Raw genomic sequence first — 22,793 nt, forward strand, 5'->3', positions numbered from 1 at the left:
CTTTTACCAAAAAAAATCACCATCGATGAAATATCGCTCATGCTTTTACCGATAAAACTCATCATCGATGAAGTGTCGCCCATGCTTTTACCGGAAAAACTTACCATCGATAAAGTCACCCATGCTTTCAAAGTTTACCAGCACCGATGAACTGCCATCAATAAGAAATTTTCGCAAAGCTTAAATGTCGTCGAAATGATTGGGAACCAAAAGAACCTTAAGGTTTCAAAATTAGGGCATCTGGATGTAAATAAAGGGTTGAAAAACGAAGTGTCATTTATATAGACAATAGACAGGAAATTCACAATATAAGTGGGATACTCCTTGAAAATTTTGCAATATAAGATTTTTGTAAGTTTTTAATAATTTCTCAATACTTTATGCGATACTCCTTGAGAATTTTGTAAGGTAAAGGATTTTATTGAAATTTTGCAATAATTTTTAGAATATCACAACCTTAAGTGTGATTTTGTTGATGAGTTTCGCAAGTCAAACAACTTTTAGCGTCATGACCTGCAAAAATAAAAAATTCATAGCTACTAAGGGTAAATGCGTTAAGAAAATAGAAACTTGAAAAATTATTCATTTGACAAATTTAGTAAATTGTGGAGCATTTCAAAAAATATGTCAAATTCATCCTATAGTATGATCATTTTTTGCTTTTTTTATTTTGTTTTTTATAGGCAAGTTGGGTTTTGGCAGACTCCCACCAATTATGCATGTATCATAGGGTTTTAAACTTGCAATGTCCCTTAGTTGCTTTTTTGTAGAGGTGGGCACTGGGCTGGGCAGCAGCCCACCGTAGGCCGGGTCCGGGCCAGTATATTTGGCCTCTGGCTCGGCCCAAACCGGGCCTATGGCTTGGTCCAAACCGAAGTGGGCTGACATGGGCTGGGCCATGGTCCGGCCCAGTCCAGCCCATTATTATATATATAACATAATAGATATAATATATAATACACTATATAAATAATATATGTTATATTTTATAAATAACATATTATATGTTATATATTATATAATGAGCCCGGCCACATTAGGCCCATGTGCCTAATGGGCAGGCTGTGGGCCAAGGGTTTTCCCAACGAACCGGCCCAAACCGGGCGTTTGGACCGACTCGTCATTGATGGGTTGGGCCATTGATTGGGCCAGCCGGGTCCATTAGCAGCCGGCCCATGCCCACCCCTACTTTCTTGTTCATCTAAGCCTAACTAACTCTCCAAAACAATCATTTTAACATTTCTTTTTTTAATTATTAAATGTCACTTTTGTAGCCCTCAACTTTGGTAACTATACTTAAGGGTAAATACGTGATTTTGGAGAGCAAAGCAACTCATGCAATTATCTAAGCAATTTCTTAAAAGTTTTCATGTCTATCCTAAATATTTGAAATTAACCTGAGGCCAAATTCGCTATATATTAGCGCCATATATAAATTATCAGAAAAAGAATAAGCGTTTTAATTCCATGGATTTCTTTGCGCTTAAGGAAATAGAAACGCTTGTATTAATACAAACACATGTATCGTTTTCTTTCAATTTTAGGTTATTTTTTTAAATATTTTTATTCATTATTCTTCATAAATTATATTCTCATTAGGCCATGAAATAAGAAGCTCTTGAATTGCCACTTCAAAAAGGTAGCCATGCCCTGACGCTACGTTGCATGATGCGGGTACGCAAACTTTTTTGCAAAAAGGAAAACAGAAAAAGCAGAAAAGATCATAGTATGGAGGTCCATTATGATAAAGTCATGACAGTTACTTCTGATGACCACATACTTAAATATAGGACACGCATTTCGTATCAAAATAGCCAAAAGTACCATATATTTAGTGCTTAATCTCTAATGTTCAAGATATTTGAAATGCTTTTTCAGTTGTGGACACTTTTAACAGGTATAGTCGGTAAAGATTATGGTTAGGGTTAGGGATGGCAGTGGGGCGGGGCGGGGCGGGGGACAAGGTCTCCAGCCCCGCCCCGCCTCAAGATTTTATCCTCCATCCCCGGGGGGGATGGATTTTATCCTCCACCCCCGCCTTCATCCCCGCTTCATGTCCTCCATCCCCGGTTCAAACGGGGATGAGGCGGGTCAGGCGGGGAAAAGTGGTCGGGGCGGGGATCGGGGTGGGGAAAAGTGCACGTCCATCCCCGCTTCCACCACCGGACGGGGATGGATTTTAACCTTCGTTCCCGCCTCCATCCTCGTTTCATACCATTCATCCTCGGTCCAAAGAGGCGGGTGGGGCCCGCTTTCCCCGGGTTCACTGCCATCCCTAGTTACGGTGATATATATATATATATGTTAGAGAGAGAGAGAGTAAATATTGACTGCTAATGAAAGTAAGGAACTAATGAGTAGAAATAACTCTTAAAAAAAATCATGAATAAAAAAACTATCCAGACCAGACCAAGCCATGGACACTGGTTATTCATAATTTTTATTTTTGAACCGAGTCACGAGCGTCTCGTCTGGATTTCCATCTCTCCTTGCCCGACTCTTTTCAAGATCGATCAGACTTCTCGTCTAGCCGGTGCCATACCGATTCTTCACCCTTCGTCTCGGCTACCGTCAGACTGCAGACGACAGAGCACCTCCTTCCGACGACTGCGACGCGACTTACACCTGCGACAGGCCACCTCAGGCGTTCCTTCCAATGATAAGTTGCCACGCCGGCTCTGATACTCGTGCGGCAGGAGTGGCGGGTCGGGAATGGCACGGGCGTGCTTGTGGCTAAGGAGCGGCGGATGACGTGGAAGCTCGGCGGGCACGGCCCGCCTCCTCCCTATAAATAGGAGACTGGAGGCTCCCTCTACCTTCATTTTCCGACAAAGGCAGAGAATCGGAGACGGAAGAACCGGCGATGGATCTCACGGGGTTTCGGGCTCTGGGCCCTCTGCTTCACCTCCTCGTCCCTCTCTCTGTCCACTGGATAGCCGAGGAGATGACAGTCTCCGTGCTCGTCGACGTTACTACAGGAGCGCTCTGCCCCGGTAAGACGACGTGCTCAATCGCTATCTACCTCACGGGGTTGCAGCAGACGGTGAGCTTCTTCTTCTTGTTTTTTCTCTTTTTTCTGTAATTTTCTCTGATAAGTTCTCGATCGGTTTTTTAGTTCTCTTGAGCGAGAAATTTCGGTGATTTCGCGGTTCTTTTTATGTAGTACTGCTGATTTTTGTGTCGATTCAACCGAGTTTCTTCTGTCATTAAAATTTACGTTGTGCTTGATGGATTCTTCTCCTTATTCTTCTTCTTCTTTATTTGTTCTCCTCCTTTTTCATGTAAGTTTTTCTCTGATTGTTTTAAACCGGTTTGTAGTTCTCGTGCACTAAATTTGCGTATTTCCGCGCTCTTCTGGTGTGCTACTTCTGGTTTTTGTCTAATTCAACCGAGTTTGCTATGTTAATGTCGATTAAGCGTGTGCTTGATGAGTTAAGTGGCCTTTTGGCGAGAATTGTGGTCTTGGAGGAAATTTTTTATGCAGAACGCCGGAACCTTTTCTGTGTGGAGTCTTGGCCGTTGTTCAGTATGATTTCGTTGATTTTGTGTGCATCTTTGTAGTTCGTGAAACTAATGGAGATTAGAGTTTGTTTTCACGATGAAAGGTTTTGGTTCCTCTAAGAATGCTCCCCGTGCGGTGTGGAATTTGATGTATGTGAATGGCCTGTGCTTTTGTGCGAATTCAGGGATTTTTGAAATAATTAATGGTGAGTGTGTGTTTTTGTTGGTAATTGTAATGACCCTATTCGGGGCCTCTGGAGCCCGGGTACGTGGACCTTAGTTTCTAGAGAGAAATTACTCTAATAACCTCAAAAACAACTTTAAAAATTATACCATAATTTATTTATTTATTTATTAATTAAAGGTTTATACATTCTTTTACAATATTATAACCATCCAAATACATAAGCAGAATAAATAGAAGAGTGTAAGTGAATCATACTTCAATTGTACTGAAAACTGGTAGCAGAGTTGAAGTCTACTATTAAGTCATTGGCAGCAGATCCTGAACCTACAATTACAATCAAAAGAGAGGGGTGAGTCTACAATTCAGTAAGATTTCATTTATAAATAGATACGACTCTTACAATTGTAGTAAGCTCCAAGCTTTTAGTCTTAGTTTAATTTGCTAATTATACACACATGTAATCATTTTTCTCAAATATCTCCTCTACTCTAATCGGCTATTCCGAATATAGTCTCTTCGGACGTAGCAACCCATGTAGACAACTCAAAGTCTACGATGTTGGCTAAATATATTAATCATTCATAACAACATATTTCAAACCGGTTCAGACTACGAATACAGGTGTTGCAGCTGCTCACCGGGAGCTAAAGAACTCAATCGATAACTAGCTAAAGAGTCAGGGTGGCTATACCTACCTCCAAGGTGTTTCAAGGAGCTATACTTATCCCCAACGTATCTCAAAGTGGTATACTTGCCCCCAAGGTGTTTCAAGGATTTATACATGCCCTCAAGGTTTTGTGGTTCATGCTACATCCTACATGTGTCTAGTAACAATGTTTTAACCTTGAAAGATTACCTAGGAATGTTTGAGATATTCTCAAGGTACAAATCTCAATAATGCCCTAGAATATGCCTCCTAATAGAGTTCTTTATTAAGTTCTGTGTGGTTATCCTATATACAACATTCTTTCAACATTCATATCTTAAAGTCAGTGCATTATACAATCAACAATGTATGTTCACCAACTATTTTTTAACACATGTTCTCATGTCAGAACTTTTAAGGATAGCAGACTTATTAATTCTCGACACTTATAATGTTCCTACCAAAGTATAAACGTGACATTCTCAGAACAGTTCTTACCCTGAGACTCTGAAACTCTACCCTCAATTCTCAAACTCACAAATCATTCTTTTACATGCAGTAATGCTATGATACATTCATATTTATGTCATGAATCAAGAAATATGCATCACCATATTTAAGCAGCATACTGAACATTAACCTTTATAGATCCCTAAGCGTGTCAAACAATATTTTATTCATAATAAATAAAACTAGCATACTTAAAACACATGGAATCACGTTGAAAGATGCCTAAACTAGCTAGCATATATTTTATTCAACTAAAGAGGAATTTGCAAATATTCACTTATCTAGAATGCTTAAATTCTAATTCTAAGGAATATCCTTAGCCTTATGCAAGTTTTAATTTGAAATCAACGAATATCTCGTATCATCATTTACAATCTTGTATTTATCAAAATTACCAAAATACCCTTGAGCTTAAATGGTAAATTTTTACTCCATTCTTTCAGAGTTTGTCATCACATCTCTTGCTGATGGATCCTACTCGAAAAGTAGAATCCAAGGATAAAAAAACACTTGAATCTGACATCAGGGTATCAAGTTATGCCTTGCTTAATAATCAGGCATATTGAGGGCAAAATAGTCTTTTTACTTTTTGACCAAATGTAACAACATCTATGCTGTCTTTACACCACATCTTTACACAATGTCTAATTCATATTAAATTCCGGATCCAAATTCACGCTGATTTCAAAATGGATCACTTAGGTTTTAACCAAAATTCCAATTGGATCTGGTACGCTCGATCGAAACCTATTTAAGTCCACTTAGTTTCGAATCCACTTGGGTGTATGTGATTGGACTTGAGTTTTGGGTCCAAATTGGGATTCAAACTTGGATCCGATTTGTGATGGAAAATCGAGGTCTTCGCTATCTCGATCTTTCCACCAAACCTTTTCAATCACGCGCACACATATCTTTATATACATCAAAAGTCTGATTTGTCTTGGTTTAGACTGAGTCGGTCTGACCCATATTGGCCTGACTTGGTTTGGATCGAGTCGGTCCACAAATACAAACCTGACTTGGTCTACCCATACCGAGTCGGTTTGCTAAACTAATTCGAACCTGACTCTGTAACGCCCCAAATTTCAAATTTGCGAACATTTTCAAAAAAACAGGCAAGAGACTAGAAATATCTCTTTCCTTCAGAGTTTGTTTATGAAATCAGCGGAAGATTTTTCTTTTTATAAATCATAAGACAAGCTGACAACTTTGGGCACGTTAGCTAAAAGAACCAAAACTCACAAGATTCGGATATCCCAAGGAAATCCGATACAAACTCATAGCGTCCAGGACGCGAGCTAAGAGCAGAAAGAAGAAGTCTTGAAGCCATGTTGCAATCGCGCCATCGCCCGTAGAGTACCTAATCATCACCTGTACCCATATAATGGGTTAGTTTCGCGAAAAACTAGTAGGTGCATAAGAGAGACTACAAGAAACTGAATTAAGTACATTTAATTGAGTAGGTTACGCAGTTTAAAGAAGATATGCAGTTAAACAGGTAAGCAATGCAAGCAGGTGAATAGTGCAAATGCGTAAGTAGTGCAAATGCGTAAGTAGTGCAAACAGTAAGCAGTTCAAAGCAAGTAAGCAGTGCAACTGACAAACGCAGCATACGATTCAATTGATCGTAGGCTGTGAACCACCACGCAACTAGCTTGTTCTCGTTCCTAGAACGAGGTCACAACATCTAATCATCATCAGGACATCGTTTGTCGCTCACTACTTCTAACAAACGCGTTGTCCTGAACAACCTTAATCTATTCTCATCTCTCAAAACCTTACGCGGCCAACTGTCACCTGTTATGACTCACTAAGGCGTCATACTTTCTCAGAAAAGCTCACCCTTCCGTAGAAGGTCCAAAACATAAACACTAAGTCAAATCGCTAACGATCTGATTCTTACATCTGAGTCCTGCATGTAATCATGCTAAAACAGAAAGCCGAAACTATGAATTCATAGTTGGCTATCACAAACAATCTCAGAAGATCATCACAACTCACCATAACTTTTTATGGTAAGCAAAAACACAAGATCCACATCGGATCGCTCGGTCCCGGAGATATACGACCTGACAAGGAATTACCGCCCTAGAGGGTATACTTGGTCTTGCACTATACATTTCCTCACAGGAGTTCACCGTCTTTGCGACTACCCGTTCGTGGATAGTGTACCTCCTCACAGAGAATCTCCCACTCTAGCCGGGTCACCTGATCTTGATCATACATACCCCCACAGCGAAACCTTTGGGAACCCGGTCCCCAACAAATGCCATATCCAATGAAAATCATTGTGATACATGCATCAACACGAATGACCGCTCTCAAGGTCGATAGCTACTAATACAAACAACAAGATCAACGCCGGATCACCTGGTCTGGGAAATGTATAACCTCATAAGGAATTCCGCCCTAGATGGTATACCTGGTCTTGGACCATACACTTCCTCACAAGAGTTCACCGCCTTTGCGGCTACCCGTTCATGGACAGTATACATCCTCACAGACAACCTACCACTCTAGCCGGGTACCTGGTCTTGATCATACACGCCCTCGCAGATAATCCTTTGGAGATCAGGTGCTCGACAGACACCCCACTCAGTGATACATGCATCATTAATCGACTGCTCTGAACCATTGACCGCCTCAGGGTCAGTAGCCACAATATGGGCACAAGCATGTATATCAGCAATATGCATCGTATCACTTCACATAGAAGCATATAATCCTACGCATCGTGTTATTGTCACGAGGAACATTACAATCCTCAAATAGGACCTCAAAGCATGCGTAAACGACACATGAGAACACGCAGACATGGCAATCCAGTTGATTTTATGGGCGAAAAGTAACTAACTCTACCCGTCAGCCAAACAAAACAACTGAATAAGACGAGCACTCATAACAATGCTCGTAAAACATACAATTACCATCAAATGGCTCAGTTCATCAACAAGTAATTAAATTAATCGTAAGGCATAAACCATTGCATCACAAGTCATTCATAAGGAATCATACGGCAACAGTTATATCATAATATGTAAGCAGCTTATAGGACAAGCGGCCACATCAATCCTAGTTGCCACCAGTTCGTAGATTACGAGCTGTATGCAATCACATCAATCATAAGAGATGCAAGCCAACAAGTGCTACGCAACAATAAGCACCAAACAGTTTGACCCAGGGATAAAGCAAGTCACATGCTAATATGTAGCAACTGGCATAATGCTATTATTATAAGCATTTAACTAGTATGAGAAGCTCCTTTTTACTCCGCAAAGAACTGCATAATCAGTTTAACCAACTAGAGTAATGCCTTGACAGGCATGCACAGCTCAACGAGTAACATACTGAACTACCGAGCAAGCAAGCGATTCAGTAGTGCAAGCGAATCAATAGTGCAGGCGAGTCAGTAGTGCAAGCGAATCAATAGTGCAGGCGAGTCAGTAGTGCAAGCGAATCAGTAGTGCAAGCGAGTCTCACGACCCAACAACCAATATGAATAGACTTTATGTTCTGATATTACTGGTCTGCAGGTACGCGCAGGCAAAACGTAGAAACAACTGAGACTAGTTCGGGCGTCTGTTATTCTATGTATTTTCAATAACCCGAATAGCTAGTTGAGTCCGCTCCAAAGGGGACGGCTTTAGCCGAGAGAGGATTCCTCAGAGGTTGAAAAAGCAGTGCCACGGATGCATCCAACTTCTGCAGAAGTCGTGATCTAACTATTGTAGCCCTTTTCCCCTTAACTCCAATGACTGGGGAGGCCAGATCATTGCCTGTGGGGTGGTTGTTAACAACCTGTCCATTGGAGTTTTGTACTGATCTGTCCTCTTTCTTGACAGACAACCAAAAGCGAATGGGTGTGTTAAGGGTTGCTTAACTAACGACCCATTCTATGTTGTGGTCTTTAAACCACTCAAACATCTTGCCTGTGAAGGTGAATGTGAGGCCATTTATGTGATTACAGCATTGTGCATTGTGCATTGTTCGAGGTCGCACAACCGTCTCATCCGATCATCACAGTACTAGACGTGTCGTGCACGACTACAAGTACTCTAGGATGAAGGGGGTATAGCTTCTCAATAGAAGCCTCAACATGAGTGTTTCATAAAGATGTAAAGTTTATCAACTTTACTCTATCTTTTGAAACAACAGTACATTGTGCCAACATTATGCATGTGATTATCTCGAATCACATCTGCTATCGGGGTATCTACATGTCTCGCATGACTCGATACCGGCCTCGATAGACGGGATACGGGTTTCTCAACAGAACACCTGCTAAGAAGTTCGCTCGAACCCCCAATTCGGGATCACCCGAGATATGCCAAAAAGGCGGGCAGAACCAACCAGTCACATCCTTCCAAATGCTTTGTTTTGGAGTAGTCTTTGATGCTTTTACGCAGCTCCCTAAAATCTCAAGTCGACTCTGCAGGACTGCGCACACGAAGAGCCAGGATCCTTGCGAGGTATCCCTCTCCTTAGACGAGGATGTGTCGTTCGCTCCCGACTGAACTCTTGTCGCAAGAGGAAGAGTGGTAAATGCCCCTTGCATCCTCCACGAGGATGCCTTTAATGCATACGTAAAGAGCAAGAACCTGCACGTCATCTGCAATAGCAAGGCAATACCAACACATATGCAAAAGCAAGAGCCTAGGCGCAAAGCGCGGCGACAAAGTAAAGACGGTAAGCAAAAGTGCAACGTAAAACCTTCGTGTGGTGCGCGACGACAAAGTAAAGGGCTGTAAGCAGGAATACAATGCAAAACCTTTGCGCGACGGCAAAGTAAAGGACAAGGATCGCGAAACCGCATCCTCTAGTTAAATGCGTACTCGTATAAATATATATGATATATACATACATATATATATATATATGCATATATATTTATTTAATCATCCTTTTTAGTTAATTGAACTCAATTCAATTGTCCAAGTCTTCTGTGCAATCTTCTCCTACCTTAAGGGGTGACGGTCCTCGTATGTCAGCTGCGTAAGTAAGCATGAGCTCAAGCCATGAAGAGCGAGCAGGATCCACCGTTCAACCTGTGATGCTAAAAAGGTTAGCATGCTAAAATACAAATGAGAAGTGGGTCTGGTAAGACCTGCAACAGTACCAGACCCCGATACGAGGTTAGGCAGGGAGCTCAACTCCCTGCAGAAGGCAGAAGAGCAACAAAGGCAGCAAGATCAAGGCACAGGGGCGAAACCCCCTACCGGAAAACAAACAAGGTGTAGGGGGCAACGATCCCCGCCAACCTTAAAGAAATGCGAGGCAGGGTCCAACGACCCTTACTGCCGAAGAACAGATGCAGGGGACGTCGCCCCTGTCGACAAAGGACAGGCAGGGCTCCAGCCCCTGCCGACCTCCCAGAAATGACAGGCAGGGGATTTAGCCCCTACCGATCCAAAAGTTTTAGGCGACAGGGTCAATGCCCCTGTCGTCCTGTCAAAAGACGTTATGTAGGGGCCACAACCCCTACCGGCCAACGATAACAGAGAGAGAGAGAGGGGCAGGGGCTGGAAACCCCTGTCAGTCGATAAACAACAGGCGGCAGGGGGGGCATCACCCCCTGCCAACCAGTCGGACACAGGCGACAGGAGGCGTCGCCCCTGCCAGCTTGCCGACTGAAAAGAAGGAGAGAAGAGGACGATGGTGCAGGGAGGGGCTCGACCCCTCCCCTGACCAAAAGAGGCAGCAGGGAGGGCTCAACCCTCCCCTGCCGTCATGAGATGCAGGGAGCAGGGAGGAGGGGCTCGACCCCTCCCCTGTCGTAACAGAAGCAGGGAGGGGTCGTGCCCCTCCCCTACCGAACAGAGGGAACAGAGAGGAGGGGGCGAGCCCCTCCTCTGCCGTAACAGAGAGGACAGAGAGGAGGGGGGCGGGCCCCTCCTCTGCCGTGATAGGCCAATCGGCAGGGGCTTTTGCCCCTGTCAGTCGATGAAGGGAGAGGAAAAGAAAAAAAAGGGGAAAAAATGAGGGGAGGTGCTCAGCATCTCTCTCCCTGGCAGACCCAGAGCCACCACGATTGGTGGCTCTGGTTCACCGACCCTTGAAGAGGAGTGTCGGGGGAGACGAAGAGGAGAGAAGGAGAAAGAGAAGCGTACCTGGGGAGTCGTCTGAGGAAGAATTGTCGGCATGCGAGCGTCGTCGGCGAGGTCGCAGAGTGGAGGCTCGAGCAAGCTGCCGACGTCAGGGCCTTTCGATGAGCCGAGAGATCGCAGCAGGAAGAGGAGCGATCGTCGTCGGCGAGGGGGGAATCCGGCGATGCTGTCGTCGGTGGCGGCGGGTCGATAGGGGTCTCCAGCGAGAGAGAGTGCAAAGCCGAGTCAGTCGGGGAAGAGAGACCGAGAGACGAGAGGGGGAAGGAGGTTTCCAAAACCTCCTCCCTCAGTCGCTGCGTGCTTTTAAAAGCACACAGCCGACTGATTTATCCGGGTCAGATCCGGGTCCGGATCCGGCCCGGATCCAAACTTTTTTTTTGTCGCGTTATTACAGACTCGGTCCAAACAAACTGAGTCAGTCCATCGAAAAATAAAGACCTGACTCGGTCTGTCCAAACCGAGTCGGTCTGTTGATTTACACAGACCCGACTCGGTCTGTGTAGACCGAGTCGGTCTATCGAACAATTTTTTTTTGCTGCTTGGCTTGGTTTGGGCACACCCAGATTGAGTAATCTCGGTCTGCCTTGACCCGGCTCAGTCTGGGTCATGCCCAGACCGAGCATTATGGTCAACTCGGTCTGCAGAAAATGCAGACCGAGTCTGTCATTCACAATCTGCAGAAACGCAGGTCAATGCCTGCCGACGGTGAGGGCAGCGGCCAGACCTCTTGCCTCCTCGCGGCAGGCGGTCCGTCCCATTTTCCATCAGTGTCTGGTAGCCATAGCAAAGGGAAAACTCCTCTGCTACTCCCTCTTTTCTATAATAAGGTAGGGACCCATACCTCTGCAACTTGCCGGGGTTTATAATAGCAAAGGAAAAACCCCTCTGCTATCTTCTTTTCTACACCAAGGCAGGGACAAGGTTATCCTTGTCCCTGTAGTTCTGCAACTCGCCAATCGACGACCTTTGCGTAAACTAAAAGTAAAACGAGATGGAGGGGGACTTACCTGTCTGTTGGCGGTTTGCTCCTCCTCCTCTCCTTCTCCTGTTCTCTCTTCTCTCCCTTTCTCTGAGTAGTCGAATGGGGAAGGGAGGAGCCCTCCCATGACTTTTATAGCCATGGGTGGGGGCGTCGGTTACCCCCCTCACTTTGGCCTTCCTTCGTGGGGGAGCCGTTTCCCCCCTCTCCCTCTCCCATTTTCGTGGGAGAGGGAGAGGGGCGGCAGTTCCCCCTCTTCCCGTAACCGCCCCACAAGGGCAGCGTTACAGTAATGCTATACTAAGTTTTGGAGACAAGGTGATTCGTGAGTTGAGGAAGATGCTTTTTCTGATGGTCAAATTGTTAAAAGTTTGGTTAGGAGGATGTCTATGTTGACTCGTCGTAAGTTTAGGTGGGCTTTGGAGCGAGACGCCTTTTGCGATAAGATGTGTGTGTTTCTTTTAAGTTTTCGGATTTAGAAATGTGCCGGCCATATCGGGAGCAGAACCAGAGTTTCCTTTGAATTTTTTTAGGTAAAGAAACTCTCTCTCTCTCTCTCTCTCAACATACACACACAAAAAAGCATGTATGCATGCGACCAGACATGCACAGAACAATAAACTTCATGGTATATGACTTAAGCTTTAAAAAGCATCTGGTGTTATCAATGTGCAGTGGAAAGTGATTTGTTTATGTATTTTTCACTATATACTTTATCCTTGTTACGTATATCCTGATGTTTCTCAGGTTATTTGCACTTGTAGGTCGTTGGAGTGTTCAAAATGATCGTCCTTCCGATCCTTGGCCAGCTTGCAGATGAGTATGGGCGTAAACCAATGCTTCTCATTACTATTTCAACGTCTATTGTTCCGTTTGGTATGGTGTTTCCTTGATACTGCTTTGTTTCTCTTAGGTGTTAGTCATTCTTCATGCTTAATACCGTCGATCTGTATCACAGTAACTCATGCTACTAGTTACTAGTTAGAGATGCTTGGGTTGCGTGCATGTATTTGGCATGTCATTTGTGGGCAATTTTATGGGAGCATTTCTTTGTGATTCCATTTACTGTTCTTTTGGGGCAAGGAAGGTGGGTAAGAGGCTACTCGACCAATGACAGTTGGGGATTCCATTTACTGTTCTTTCTTTGGCTTGAGGAGACCCGGATGTATATTGCTACACAACATTGTGTAAGCATAGCATTGGTTGATAGGGTTATCAAGATCATGTCCCATATCTTAAGCTACTTGAGAAGTCACTCATGTAAGACTTTGTCAGCCAAGTGCTACTGAACATGACTCATTTGATCTGAGTTGGGTAGCGGAACCCTTGTCTCAATTTTGGGTTTCATGTCCTCTAACTCTGGGTACATCAACTGTACTTTATACAACAATAGGGATACTTTATTAGGCACAGCTCAGAAACGGCAAGGAAAATGCATATTTGGGTGCTGTTTTTCTGAAAGATCTTTTACAAATATGCGTGTACATCATCAATGCACATTTCCCTGACACAGTTGACTTAGAATATTTCAAGACGATGTTTCTGTGTAGTACACTCCTTTTCAATTTGTTGCATTTCTGTATCAATGCCATTACTGTATCTAATAGCTGTGCCAAGATGTGTTTGACACTAGACGCAAGCATCCTGGTTGGAGTAATGGGTTAATTTCTTATCAATGATATATAGGAAAAAAAGGAACTCCCTTCCTTTGATTGGTTCTTCTGATGTAGACTTTTGACATAGTCGATTCAAAGTGGGCAGAGCTGCAGAGAGAATGGGAAGTCTGTGGAATCTTGCAGCAACTTAAAGCTAAATTTGGAGTAGAAAACAAGGAGGTTCTGGATATTGAATTAACTCAAGTTGAAGAACTATTTCTTATCCTCTACACTGTCCCTTATCCTTTCAAGGACAAATTCACAGGCACTAGCATAATAAGATCTGAATGCCTTGGTCAAACTAAGAAAATTTCTGATGGGATTCATCTGTAGAAACAAAAGGTATCTGTTTAAAGACAGAAAAATATCTGTCTTCCACGGAATCGATAGTCTTCATTGCAAGATGAGTTGATAATGTAGGGGCACAGAATAATGAAAAAGTCACATAAAACACTACATTCTTGGAGGAAAATGCATATTTCTTGCTGAATCTGAAAAGTGGATTCTGTTCTTTCTTTTTCTTTTTCATGAGTTGCCAAATTTTCATTTTCAGCGCTGTTTGTTTTCTGACCTTTCACTACAAAGAAATATGTCTGGCTTAAAAAACAGATATGATGGTTGTCTAGACATGATGCTGTTGTTTATTTGTGTTTCAGCTTTATTTTCTTGGTATAAATCAGAGTACTTTATGTATGCGTGATCTACCTAATGATTTAATGAATCTCATGTAACTCTGTGTTTCAGCTCTACTCGCTTGGAATGAATCAAAGCCCTTTGTCTATGCATATTATGTTGCCCGAACAATTTCATATATCATAAGTCAAGGAAGCATATTTTGCATATCAGTTGCTTATGGGGTAAGTTCCTTGGGTGTTTGTTTCTTTTGGACATGAAATGTCATTATATAGCAGATGCAGCTGCCATTAACAATTTCATATTTTATTTTTAAACTTATCAGTTCTATAATTTTCTATTTCTTTGGTATGTTATAGTTGATCAGGTCTTCATAGCTCCCAAACCATTTGGTAAAACTTTTCATATTAGATGTTTTTCCATCATAAAACTCTGCCAGCCATCATGTTAATTTTTTAAGCTAATTAAATGAACTCCATAATTTGTAATTTCTAGGGTAACAGGTAAGACATGGATTGATTACTTGTCCTAGTCATATCCATCCTCAAGGACAGAACATGGATGTGTGATATAGCACTACTAGAATATGGACACAGATGTGGCCCTTGAAATACATGACAATTTGGAACTGAATCTGGATATAACGGTGCATCTCACTAATTTATATTTGAATATGTTTCTATATGTTTAAAAATTAAATTAAAAACTGAAAATAAAAAATTGAAATTTGTTTTTTTCTGGAAAAAGTTGCATAAGTCTTCTGGTGTTTTTTCAATTTGAAGTTTATCACAACATTTGGAGTATTTTGGTTCTAAAAGCTTTTTTAATTGTGCTGAAAGTATCATGGGATTTGGCGACTGTATGTACACATGTGCACATGTGTGCACTCCATGGGTGTCTTCATATGTAAACTGGGAATGATCAAGCTGGCACATTGCATGAATTCACTAATTTATGGCATTGAATGTGGCATCATAGGGTTGGCAAGTGCAAATTAGGATTTTTTTATCTTTCCCAGATTGACATAACTTGTGTATTTTGTATTAAACACATTTTCACATCTTTATAGGCAGATGTTATAGAAGACAGCAAGAGAGCTGCAGCTTTTGGATACATTACTGGTCTTTTCTCTGCTTCACATGTATTGGGGAATGTGCTTGCACGCTTCCTTCCAGAAGATTATATTTTTGAGGTGTATTTCTCAACCATATGTGAAAATTGGTATTATTTGTCATATGCATGTACCATCTTAAGCTTCCCATATGTGTATGATATGGTTTCATATTTGTTAAGCCTATTGACAGAATTGCACATTCAGGTCTCGGTTTGTCTGTTGATCTGTTCCACAATTTACATGAAGCTGTTTCTAGTCGAGACAGTTGAGAGAACTCCTATGTCAACTGAGCATGCACCATTTACAGTTATGATTAAGAATGTTTTCAAGAACCGAGTCAATTCAATGAAAGACACTATTACAGTGGTTATGGGAAGGTTTTGTTCGCATATTGCCTGATAGTTACACTTCTACCGCACATTTTCTGCTTATATTTATGTAATTTACCTAAGAGGCTCTAGTAAGGATAAGTTCTCTAACAATAGGGAATTGCTTTGACAGTGGGATACTTAAGCGCATAGCATGTGTTTCTTTCTTCTATGAGTTGGGAATGTCTGGCATCAACAGTGTATTACTGGTATAACTTCCTCTCTCTCTCTCTCTCTCTCTCTGTGTGTGTGTGTGTGTGTGTGTGTGTGTGTGTGTGTGTGTGTGTGTGTGCATGTGCAGATATGCACTTTTTGGGTGTTCCTTGCTTATATCTTGCTCTTAAGTCTCTATCTTTTTCTTTATGCTGAATCTTCATGCATTGGCATTTTTTCCACCAACCTGATGGTAGAAAACCTGTTTAAGACCGCTAGGTTTGAAAATTCATATTCATGTCTCATTCATTTTGTTAGCTCTGCAAACATTTAATGCCTAAGAAAGTGGGGTTTTGCAGAGTAATTGTGGGCCTCTTTTGACAGCATTTTATGCTTAATATTCCTTGTATTCACAAATAACTGCCAAGACTGTGTTATTGTATTAAAAGGAAAAAGAGGGAAAAAAAAAAGAAAGAAAGAAAAGGTTTATTGGTCTACGTAATGTGTATCACTTGTTCTTGAGTTTGTTCACAGTCTCTATCGCAATTTAAATACCAGAAGAGAAAACTCATTTAAATTTTGAATGTACAAAGAAACATAAAAGTCCTTGATGTTTTCTGATCTATAAATTGTTCCACTAAAATGGGTAACATATGAATTAATATAATATGGAACATTGAAATATTTATTTGCATGGCAGCTGCAACATATAATGTGACAGATAATTAAGAGTTCGATCCATTGCTTCAAGAATTCTTTTATGCCAACTTTTAAATATATATGCCTTCACACAAAATTGTTACTTCCTATTGATGCTAGATTGTCCTAGCAATGTGATAGTTGTGACTTCAATCACGGCAAAGCTTTTGTCTTTTCTAGTTGTCTTCTAAAGGCTTCAGGTTTATGCCTTAGCCTGCTTATAAACTCCTTACTGGTTGTGCAGTACTACCTAAAGGCGGCTTTTGGTTTTAGCAAGAACCAGTTGTCGGAGGTACTGATGATGGTTGGAATTGGTTCTATTTTTTCTCAGGTATCTTATGCATTAAATGATTCATATCATTGTGATAATGCATCAATTCCTCTTTTCCCTTTGTTCCATTTTCTACTTATTTGCTTTGTTCTAGTAGTACATTTAGTTTCTATTATATTGTAATAAAGATGCAAATGGAAACCTCATTTTGTTGTGCTTTTGCAAATTTTCTTCATTCATGTGATTCTTTTGGTCTGTGGATGTGTTTCCATTGTGTGTGTGTGTGTGTGTGTGTGTGTGTGTATATATATATATATAGGGAGAGAGAGAGAGAGTGAATAATAACTCTCAGACCATCTCAGATCCCTTTAAAAAATGCACTTACATGTGTTTCTGTTTAATCAAAACATATAAATGTGTTTATCTTATCATTACTTATTCATTAATAATCATGATTTGGATCAAATCAATTTAACAAGAATTTTTTATTTTTGGATAATGAAGTTGTTGGTGTGGTACAGGTCGGCTCAGCTTAAGAGAGAGCTAAAATGATAAACCATTGATTTTTTTGTTGAGCTAAAAACACATGTAAACATGAAAATGTTTAAACTAATACATGTTTTTTACTAAATAAAGTATAGAGATCACATATACGGGTTTAGATTAAGTAGAAAACACATGCAAATATGTTTTTAAAGGAGTCTGGGATGGTCTAGAACTTGCACATTACTCTATATACATATGTATATAAAGCAAATGCTTTACAAACGACTCGCTTGTCTAGAAGATGGTAAAAGTATAGAATTTCTCATTGTTTTAATCAAGGTTGTAAAAAGCATATTGTAACCGGTATCGGCTGGGCTTAAAATAAGATACTCAGTCATTAAACATTCAGCTAAGCATAAATGTCATAATCAATTAAATATAGATTTCATTATACAAATGTTTTGTGACAAAATATACAAAACATCATCATCAAACATCCCACATTTTACATCAGAGATGACATCTTGTTGTGGGCCTTGTGGCTCTTCATCATCTTTATCATTTGGTTGTGCAGCCAGTACTGGAAAATATGTCATTGCTTGTACCGTTTGCTCCCTTATATTTTTCATATTTTTAATTTCTTCTATATCAGCGCACATCTCAGCTCGTGCATCATCTATAGCCATCCGAGATGCTAGCGCTCCCTCACCAAACACCACAATGTGCAGCTTCATGCGGTGCAAGCCTCTGTAAGCAATAAATGGTAGAACCTACATCTCAGTCACATGCCCTCTATGACCATCAATAACCTCGCAGTATCGCCATGTTGGGTCATCAACATATGGGAGATGTCAAGCCATTAGTAAATCTTGTCATCACAAATATAGTTGATTAAGACAAAATGTCACTACATACAAAAGCTAAAAGGTTTTCACAATTCATTACAAAAGTTACAATTACAAAATGTCGGCATACAAGCTAGAGTTCAAAAACATATATGTATATATACAGAAGTCATCTTCAATATCAAATTTAAGTTCAATGATTTTCTCCATTTATTGCAATAGCCTGAGATGATAATGAATCATTTTCATCTTCTAAATCAGGGACCACCTTTAGCAAATTTTCTCAAACAAATGTTGCATGTATTTGTATATTTCTTTTATCAAAGACTAGTAAGAAGCTCGACACTAATATCAGATGGAATATGATGAGTACATAATCACATGTTGGAGTTGTTATGCCCCACAACATAATACTTAAATCTATGCAACTCACTATACATTATAAAACCACAAAAGTCACACTTTACTATTCTTTTTAAACCTTAGGCAAAACTAGGCTCAATTACAGACCTAGGACTAGATTTTGCGTTCTATGGGCACAAAAAAGGGAATCAAGGGTAAAAACAAAGAAATATCTTGCAAAAACATTAAGAAGAAGGAGCTTACCCTCCTCCAACTTCAATCTTGGACAAATAAAGCAAAAAACAAGGCCTTTTTATCTCAAAGCATGTCTTTAAGCAAATAATAGGTGGAAAAATGCTCCCTTGCATGAAAAGCTCAAAAACCCTCTCCCTTGCACAAAAATCAGCCTTTCAAAATGCCTCCAAGCCCTATAGTGTGTGTAGGTTCTATTGAAAGTCCATTTAATATAGAGTAGCATAGTTTTATGTAAAGTAGTCTTGTATAAATTAGTATTTACATACCCTATAAAGAAGGGGGCATACTAGTCATTTTATTTTGTTTACCTTTATGTTGTACTAAAGGGGATCGGCCCTCTTAGAGAGGAATACTTTCATTTCATGATATCTATAGAGAAACTTTGTTCTCCCCCTTCTTTGTTATCTCTCCTCTAACCCTAACCTCTTTTTTCTTATTTCTCATATCATTAACATGGTATCAAAGTCATGCCTGCATTTTTGAAGAGGAGATTTGAAGGCATTTGTGAGGGGAGGAGGGCTCAATTCTGAGGTTGTGTGAAGATTGTGCTGACATCATCTTTGGGGGTGTCGACTGGTACAATCAGGTCATTTTGTGATTTTTGAGTTTGGGATTCACTAGCTCATGATTTTAGAAGTAGATATCAAGTGATTTGAAGCAGAATTGGATTTTTGGTGATTTTTCTAAGGATTTCTGGATTGTAGAGTAGTTCCTAACTAGATTTGAGAAATTTCTTGAATCTAATTAGGTTTTGAGTTTTTTAGTCCAGAAATTGCTTGGATTCATATCATTTTTCTTGGAGGCTGACAAATCTGCTTGGGTGAGCAGGTTTGGTGTTTTGGAGGAGTTTGTGGAGTTTTTGGGGTGATACTAGCAGGCGGTAACCCATTTTTTGGGGTTTTACTTTGCACGACTGCCCTGGTATTACTGAATTTTGGCGATGTTAGCATATGTATTATGCTTTGAAAGCAGGGTTGGTGTTTTAGAGGACCTTTGTGGTGTTACCAGGCAGCCTATTGGGTTTTGGCTGGTTATAAAGTCTGGAATCTCATATGAAAAAAAGGTGGAAACCCCAAAAGTTATAAGTGCTAAATTAAGACTCAAAGATGGTGTTCTACTTGAAGATCCTACTCCATATCATTAATTAATTGGATCTCTTATCTCTCTATTACCCGACTTGATATTGTTCATGTTGTTCATGCGGCAAGCCAGTTTCAACATGACCCTACCACCGTACACATGGCAGCAGTAACGAGGATTGTGCGATATATTAAAATTATCATTTCAAAAGAGCTTTTCTTATCCTCTTCTTCATCTTTTAGTTTAACTATTTATCCTGATGCTGAATGGGAATGTAATCCAAATGATAAAATCTTAACTACTAGTTTTTTTTCGAAGGTAATCCAAATGATAGAATCTTAACTACTGGTTTTTGTATTTTTTAGGAGATTCGCTAATTTTTTGGAGGTGCAAGAAACAACAAAAGGTGTCTCTATCCTCAACTGAAGCCGAATATCGTGCCATGGCCACAACAACAATGGAGATTGTGTGGCTTAAAAGTTTTCTCAGTGATATGGGTATCATCATCTCAATTCCATCGAAGATATGCTGTGACATTAAAAGTGCAAGCTATATTGCAAGCAATCATACCTTCCATAAGTGCACCAAACATATTGAGATGGATTGCCATTATGTTCGTGATGAATATTTAAGATGAACTATTACATTTCCATATGTCACCTCGAAGTATCAGTTGGCCGATTTCTTCACCAAAGCTCTTACTACTGATTTTCTCTTTCTTCTTAGCCAACTTTCAGTTCTTTCCCCGTAAAGTTTGAGAGGGAGTGTTAAAATATATATATATATATATATATATATATATATATATATATATATATATATAATTCTTTTGTATTGCCCGATAGGGGCATTTTTGTATTTTTACTTATATAATAGGTTATTTATTAGAAATAACTTATTCTTTTTTTTTCTTTTTTACCTTTTTTTTTTTCTTTTTTACCTTTTTTTATTTCTTTTTGAGCATTGGGACCCCACTTTTGGAGTCGTTGGGTCCCCAACGATCATAAATATGACCGTTGGGAGCTACATAACGACTCCAAGAGTGGGGAGCTCCTAATGGCTCCATCTCCTTTTTCTTGTATATATATAGGGGTGTTCCCTTTTCATTTATATAGAGTTCTCTCACTCATATTTTCAATAATATTTACCTTTTTTTCCTTTTTGCATTATCCCTTTGTGGATTTATGTGTGTGCACTTAAAGTGCTTGTATACTCTCTTTGTTTTTGTCCATTGTTGGACTTGTAAGTGTTCTACACTTGATATTTGCATTTTCGCTTACTTCATTACACTACCCGTCTTGTAACCTGCTTGGGGGACTTTACGAGACCGATAAAGGTACCGACGTGAGCTGGACTCAGAGAACTTCGAGACCTTTCTCCCTATAGACTCATCAGGGATGTCAGTGTGGGTCCTTTCTTTAGGATCTTCATCGAATATGATATTTTGCATCATATAGGGTGGCATCCCATACGTGGGATTATCCAAAGGTAGTTCTTCTATGATGGATTGGATTTGGAATTTTCAGGCTTTGGATCAGGTATTCATTATACTCCAAGCAATTGGTTCAGACAAGCCCAAACAAGTAATGAGAGATTTTCAAAAATAATGGGTACCTTAGTTCTCGAAAGATGTATCTAAAAATCTGCAAGGTCTCTTCGGGTTCTAGGATTTAGGGTTCCCTTCCGAGTCTACACCGATGTACTCAAGCTAACAACTTAAGGGTATTGATGTAGATTATTCGGCTCCAGTGGTACCTCTATCGATATACCCAAGCTAACAACTTAAAGGTACTCGTTGGGAAATCCAAAGATCCAAATGATAAGACAGGGGATTTTTCAAAAATTTTCAATAAAAAGGCAACTCTTTTCCTAAAAGAAAGATAAAATCAAGAGCACACCAAAAGAGATCCAAATAAGGTCCTGTATTTTTTCTATTTTCTAAGTGGCATGAATATCTCCAGCAAGGGTTTCTAAAATGTGATTGGCCTAAACCTAATGTTTATGCATGCATGACAAACAACTAAAAAAAAGACTAACAGAAGATCTGCCAAAGAGAAACAAAGGAAAGCGACAGTGTGATCTACACAGCACTGTACGAACAGTAGAGTCATCTAGACGGCAAAACCTACCAGATGGTTAATTTGTCATATGGCACAATCTAACAGATGTCAATACTAGCCAAGATAGTAGGCAGAATAGAGGACATTGTTTGCGGACATAGAAGCACTTTTTGTCGATGCTGCAGACGACACTCTTTGCGGACGGCACTGTCGGCAAACACAAAAACACTTTCTGTCAATGTTGCAGATGACACTGTCTGTGAACGGTGAAGCTACCGACACGCGGGTCTGCGAACAATAGAACTAGAAAAAGACTACAGACTTCGGGTCTGTGAATGGCAAAATCTTACCGGACGGCAGAATGTTTGCAGATGGCGGGAGTCGAATGGCAAAAAATCAGTGGACGACAGAAGTTGGATGTCAAAACAGGGTTTGTCGTCTGAACAGTGATAGAAACCCAAAAATAGAGATTTTGGGCTCGTTAGGGCTCAAAATCTCCCCGCAATATAATTCTAGCTACGAAAAAAAAGTACGGTGTCCCACCATGATGTGATTACCAAAAACTGTTTGCAAATTTTTTTGAATGGGGAAGAACAAAACTTACCTGGATTTGATGAAATCCTTTTTAAATTGTTGGGACACTGTTTTCAAGTCTTAACTGCCCTTTGCCCAAAGGAAAGGTAAAGTCAAGACCATTTTTTTTTTCGTAGCTTGAATCTAACCATCGTAGATTCATATATGTAAATAAAATAAAAATGTGTGTAAGCAACAATCGAAAGAATAAATGAAATTGAAATAAATAGATTGGTGATTTGTAAAATACCTTTTTCATACTTGGGGGTTTGTTTAGCTTTTAGGCTCCTTTTGGTTTGTCTGCACCTTCGCATAGGTACAATGGTTCTTTA

General features: G+C 40.4%; 1 protein-coding gene across 1 annotated transcript in view; it reads left to right on the forward strand.

Annotated features, from left to right (window-relative positions):
• The first annotated feature begins 2,692 nt into the window (after positions 1 to 2,692).
• The window catches only part of LOC149848551 (uncharacterized), a 37,970-nt gene continuing 17,869 nt past the window's right edge, over positions 2,693 to 22,793 (forward strand). Inside the window, exons 1-7 of the mRNA XM_090011820.1 lie at positions 2,693 to 3,043; positions 12,692 to 12,803; positions 14,327 to 14,439; positions 15,285 to 15,407; positions 15,534 to 15,706; positions 15,831 to 15,906; positions 16,794 to 16,880. Of these exons, the coding sequence (XP_089867946.1) occupies positions 2,864 to 3,043; positions 12,692 to 12,803; positions 14,327 to 14,439; positions 15,285 to 15,407; positions 15,534 to 15,706; positions 15,831 to 15,906; positions 16,794 to 16,880 (864 nt within the window). The 5' untranslated portion in view covers positions 2,693 to 2,863. The remainder of the gene's footprint in view (positions 3,044 to 12,691; positions 12,804 to 14,326; positions 14,440 to 15,284; positions 15,408 to 15,533; positions 15,707 to 15,830; positions 15,907 to 16,793; positions 16,881 to 22,793) is intronic.

The sequence above is a fragment of the Nuphar pumila genome, chromosome 1 (genome assembly GCF_984573655.1).
Source record: "Nuphar pumila chromosome 1, dmNupPumi1.hap1.1, whole genome shotgun sequence".
Taxonomy (NCBI): domain Eukaryota; kingdom Viridiplantae; phylum Streptophyta; class Magnoliopsida; order Nymphaeales; family Nymphaeaceae; genus Nuphar; species Nuphar pumila.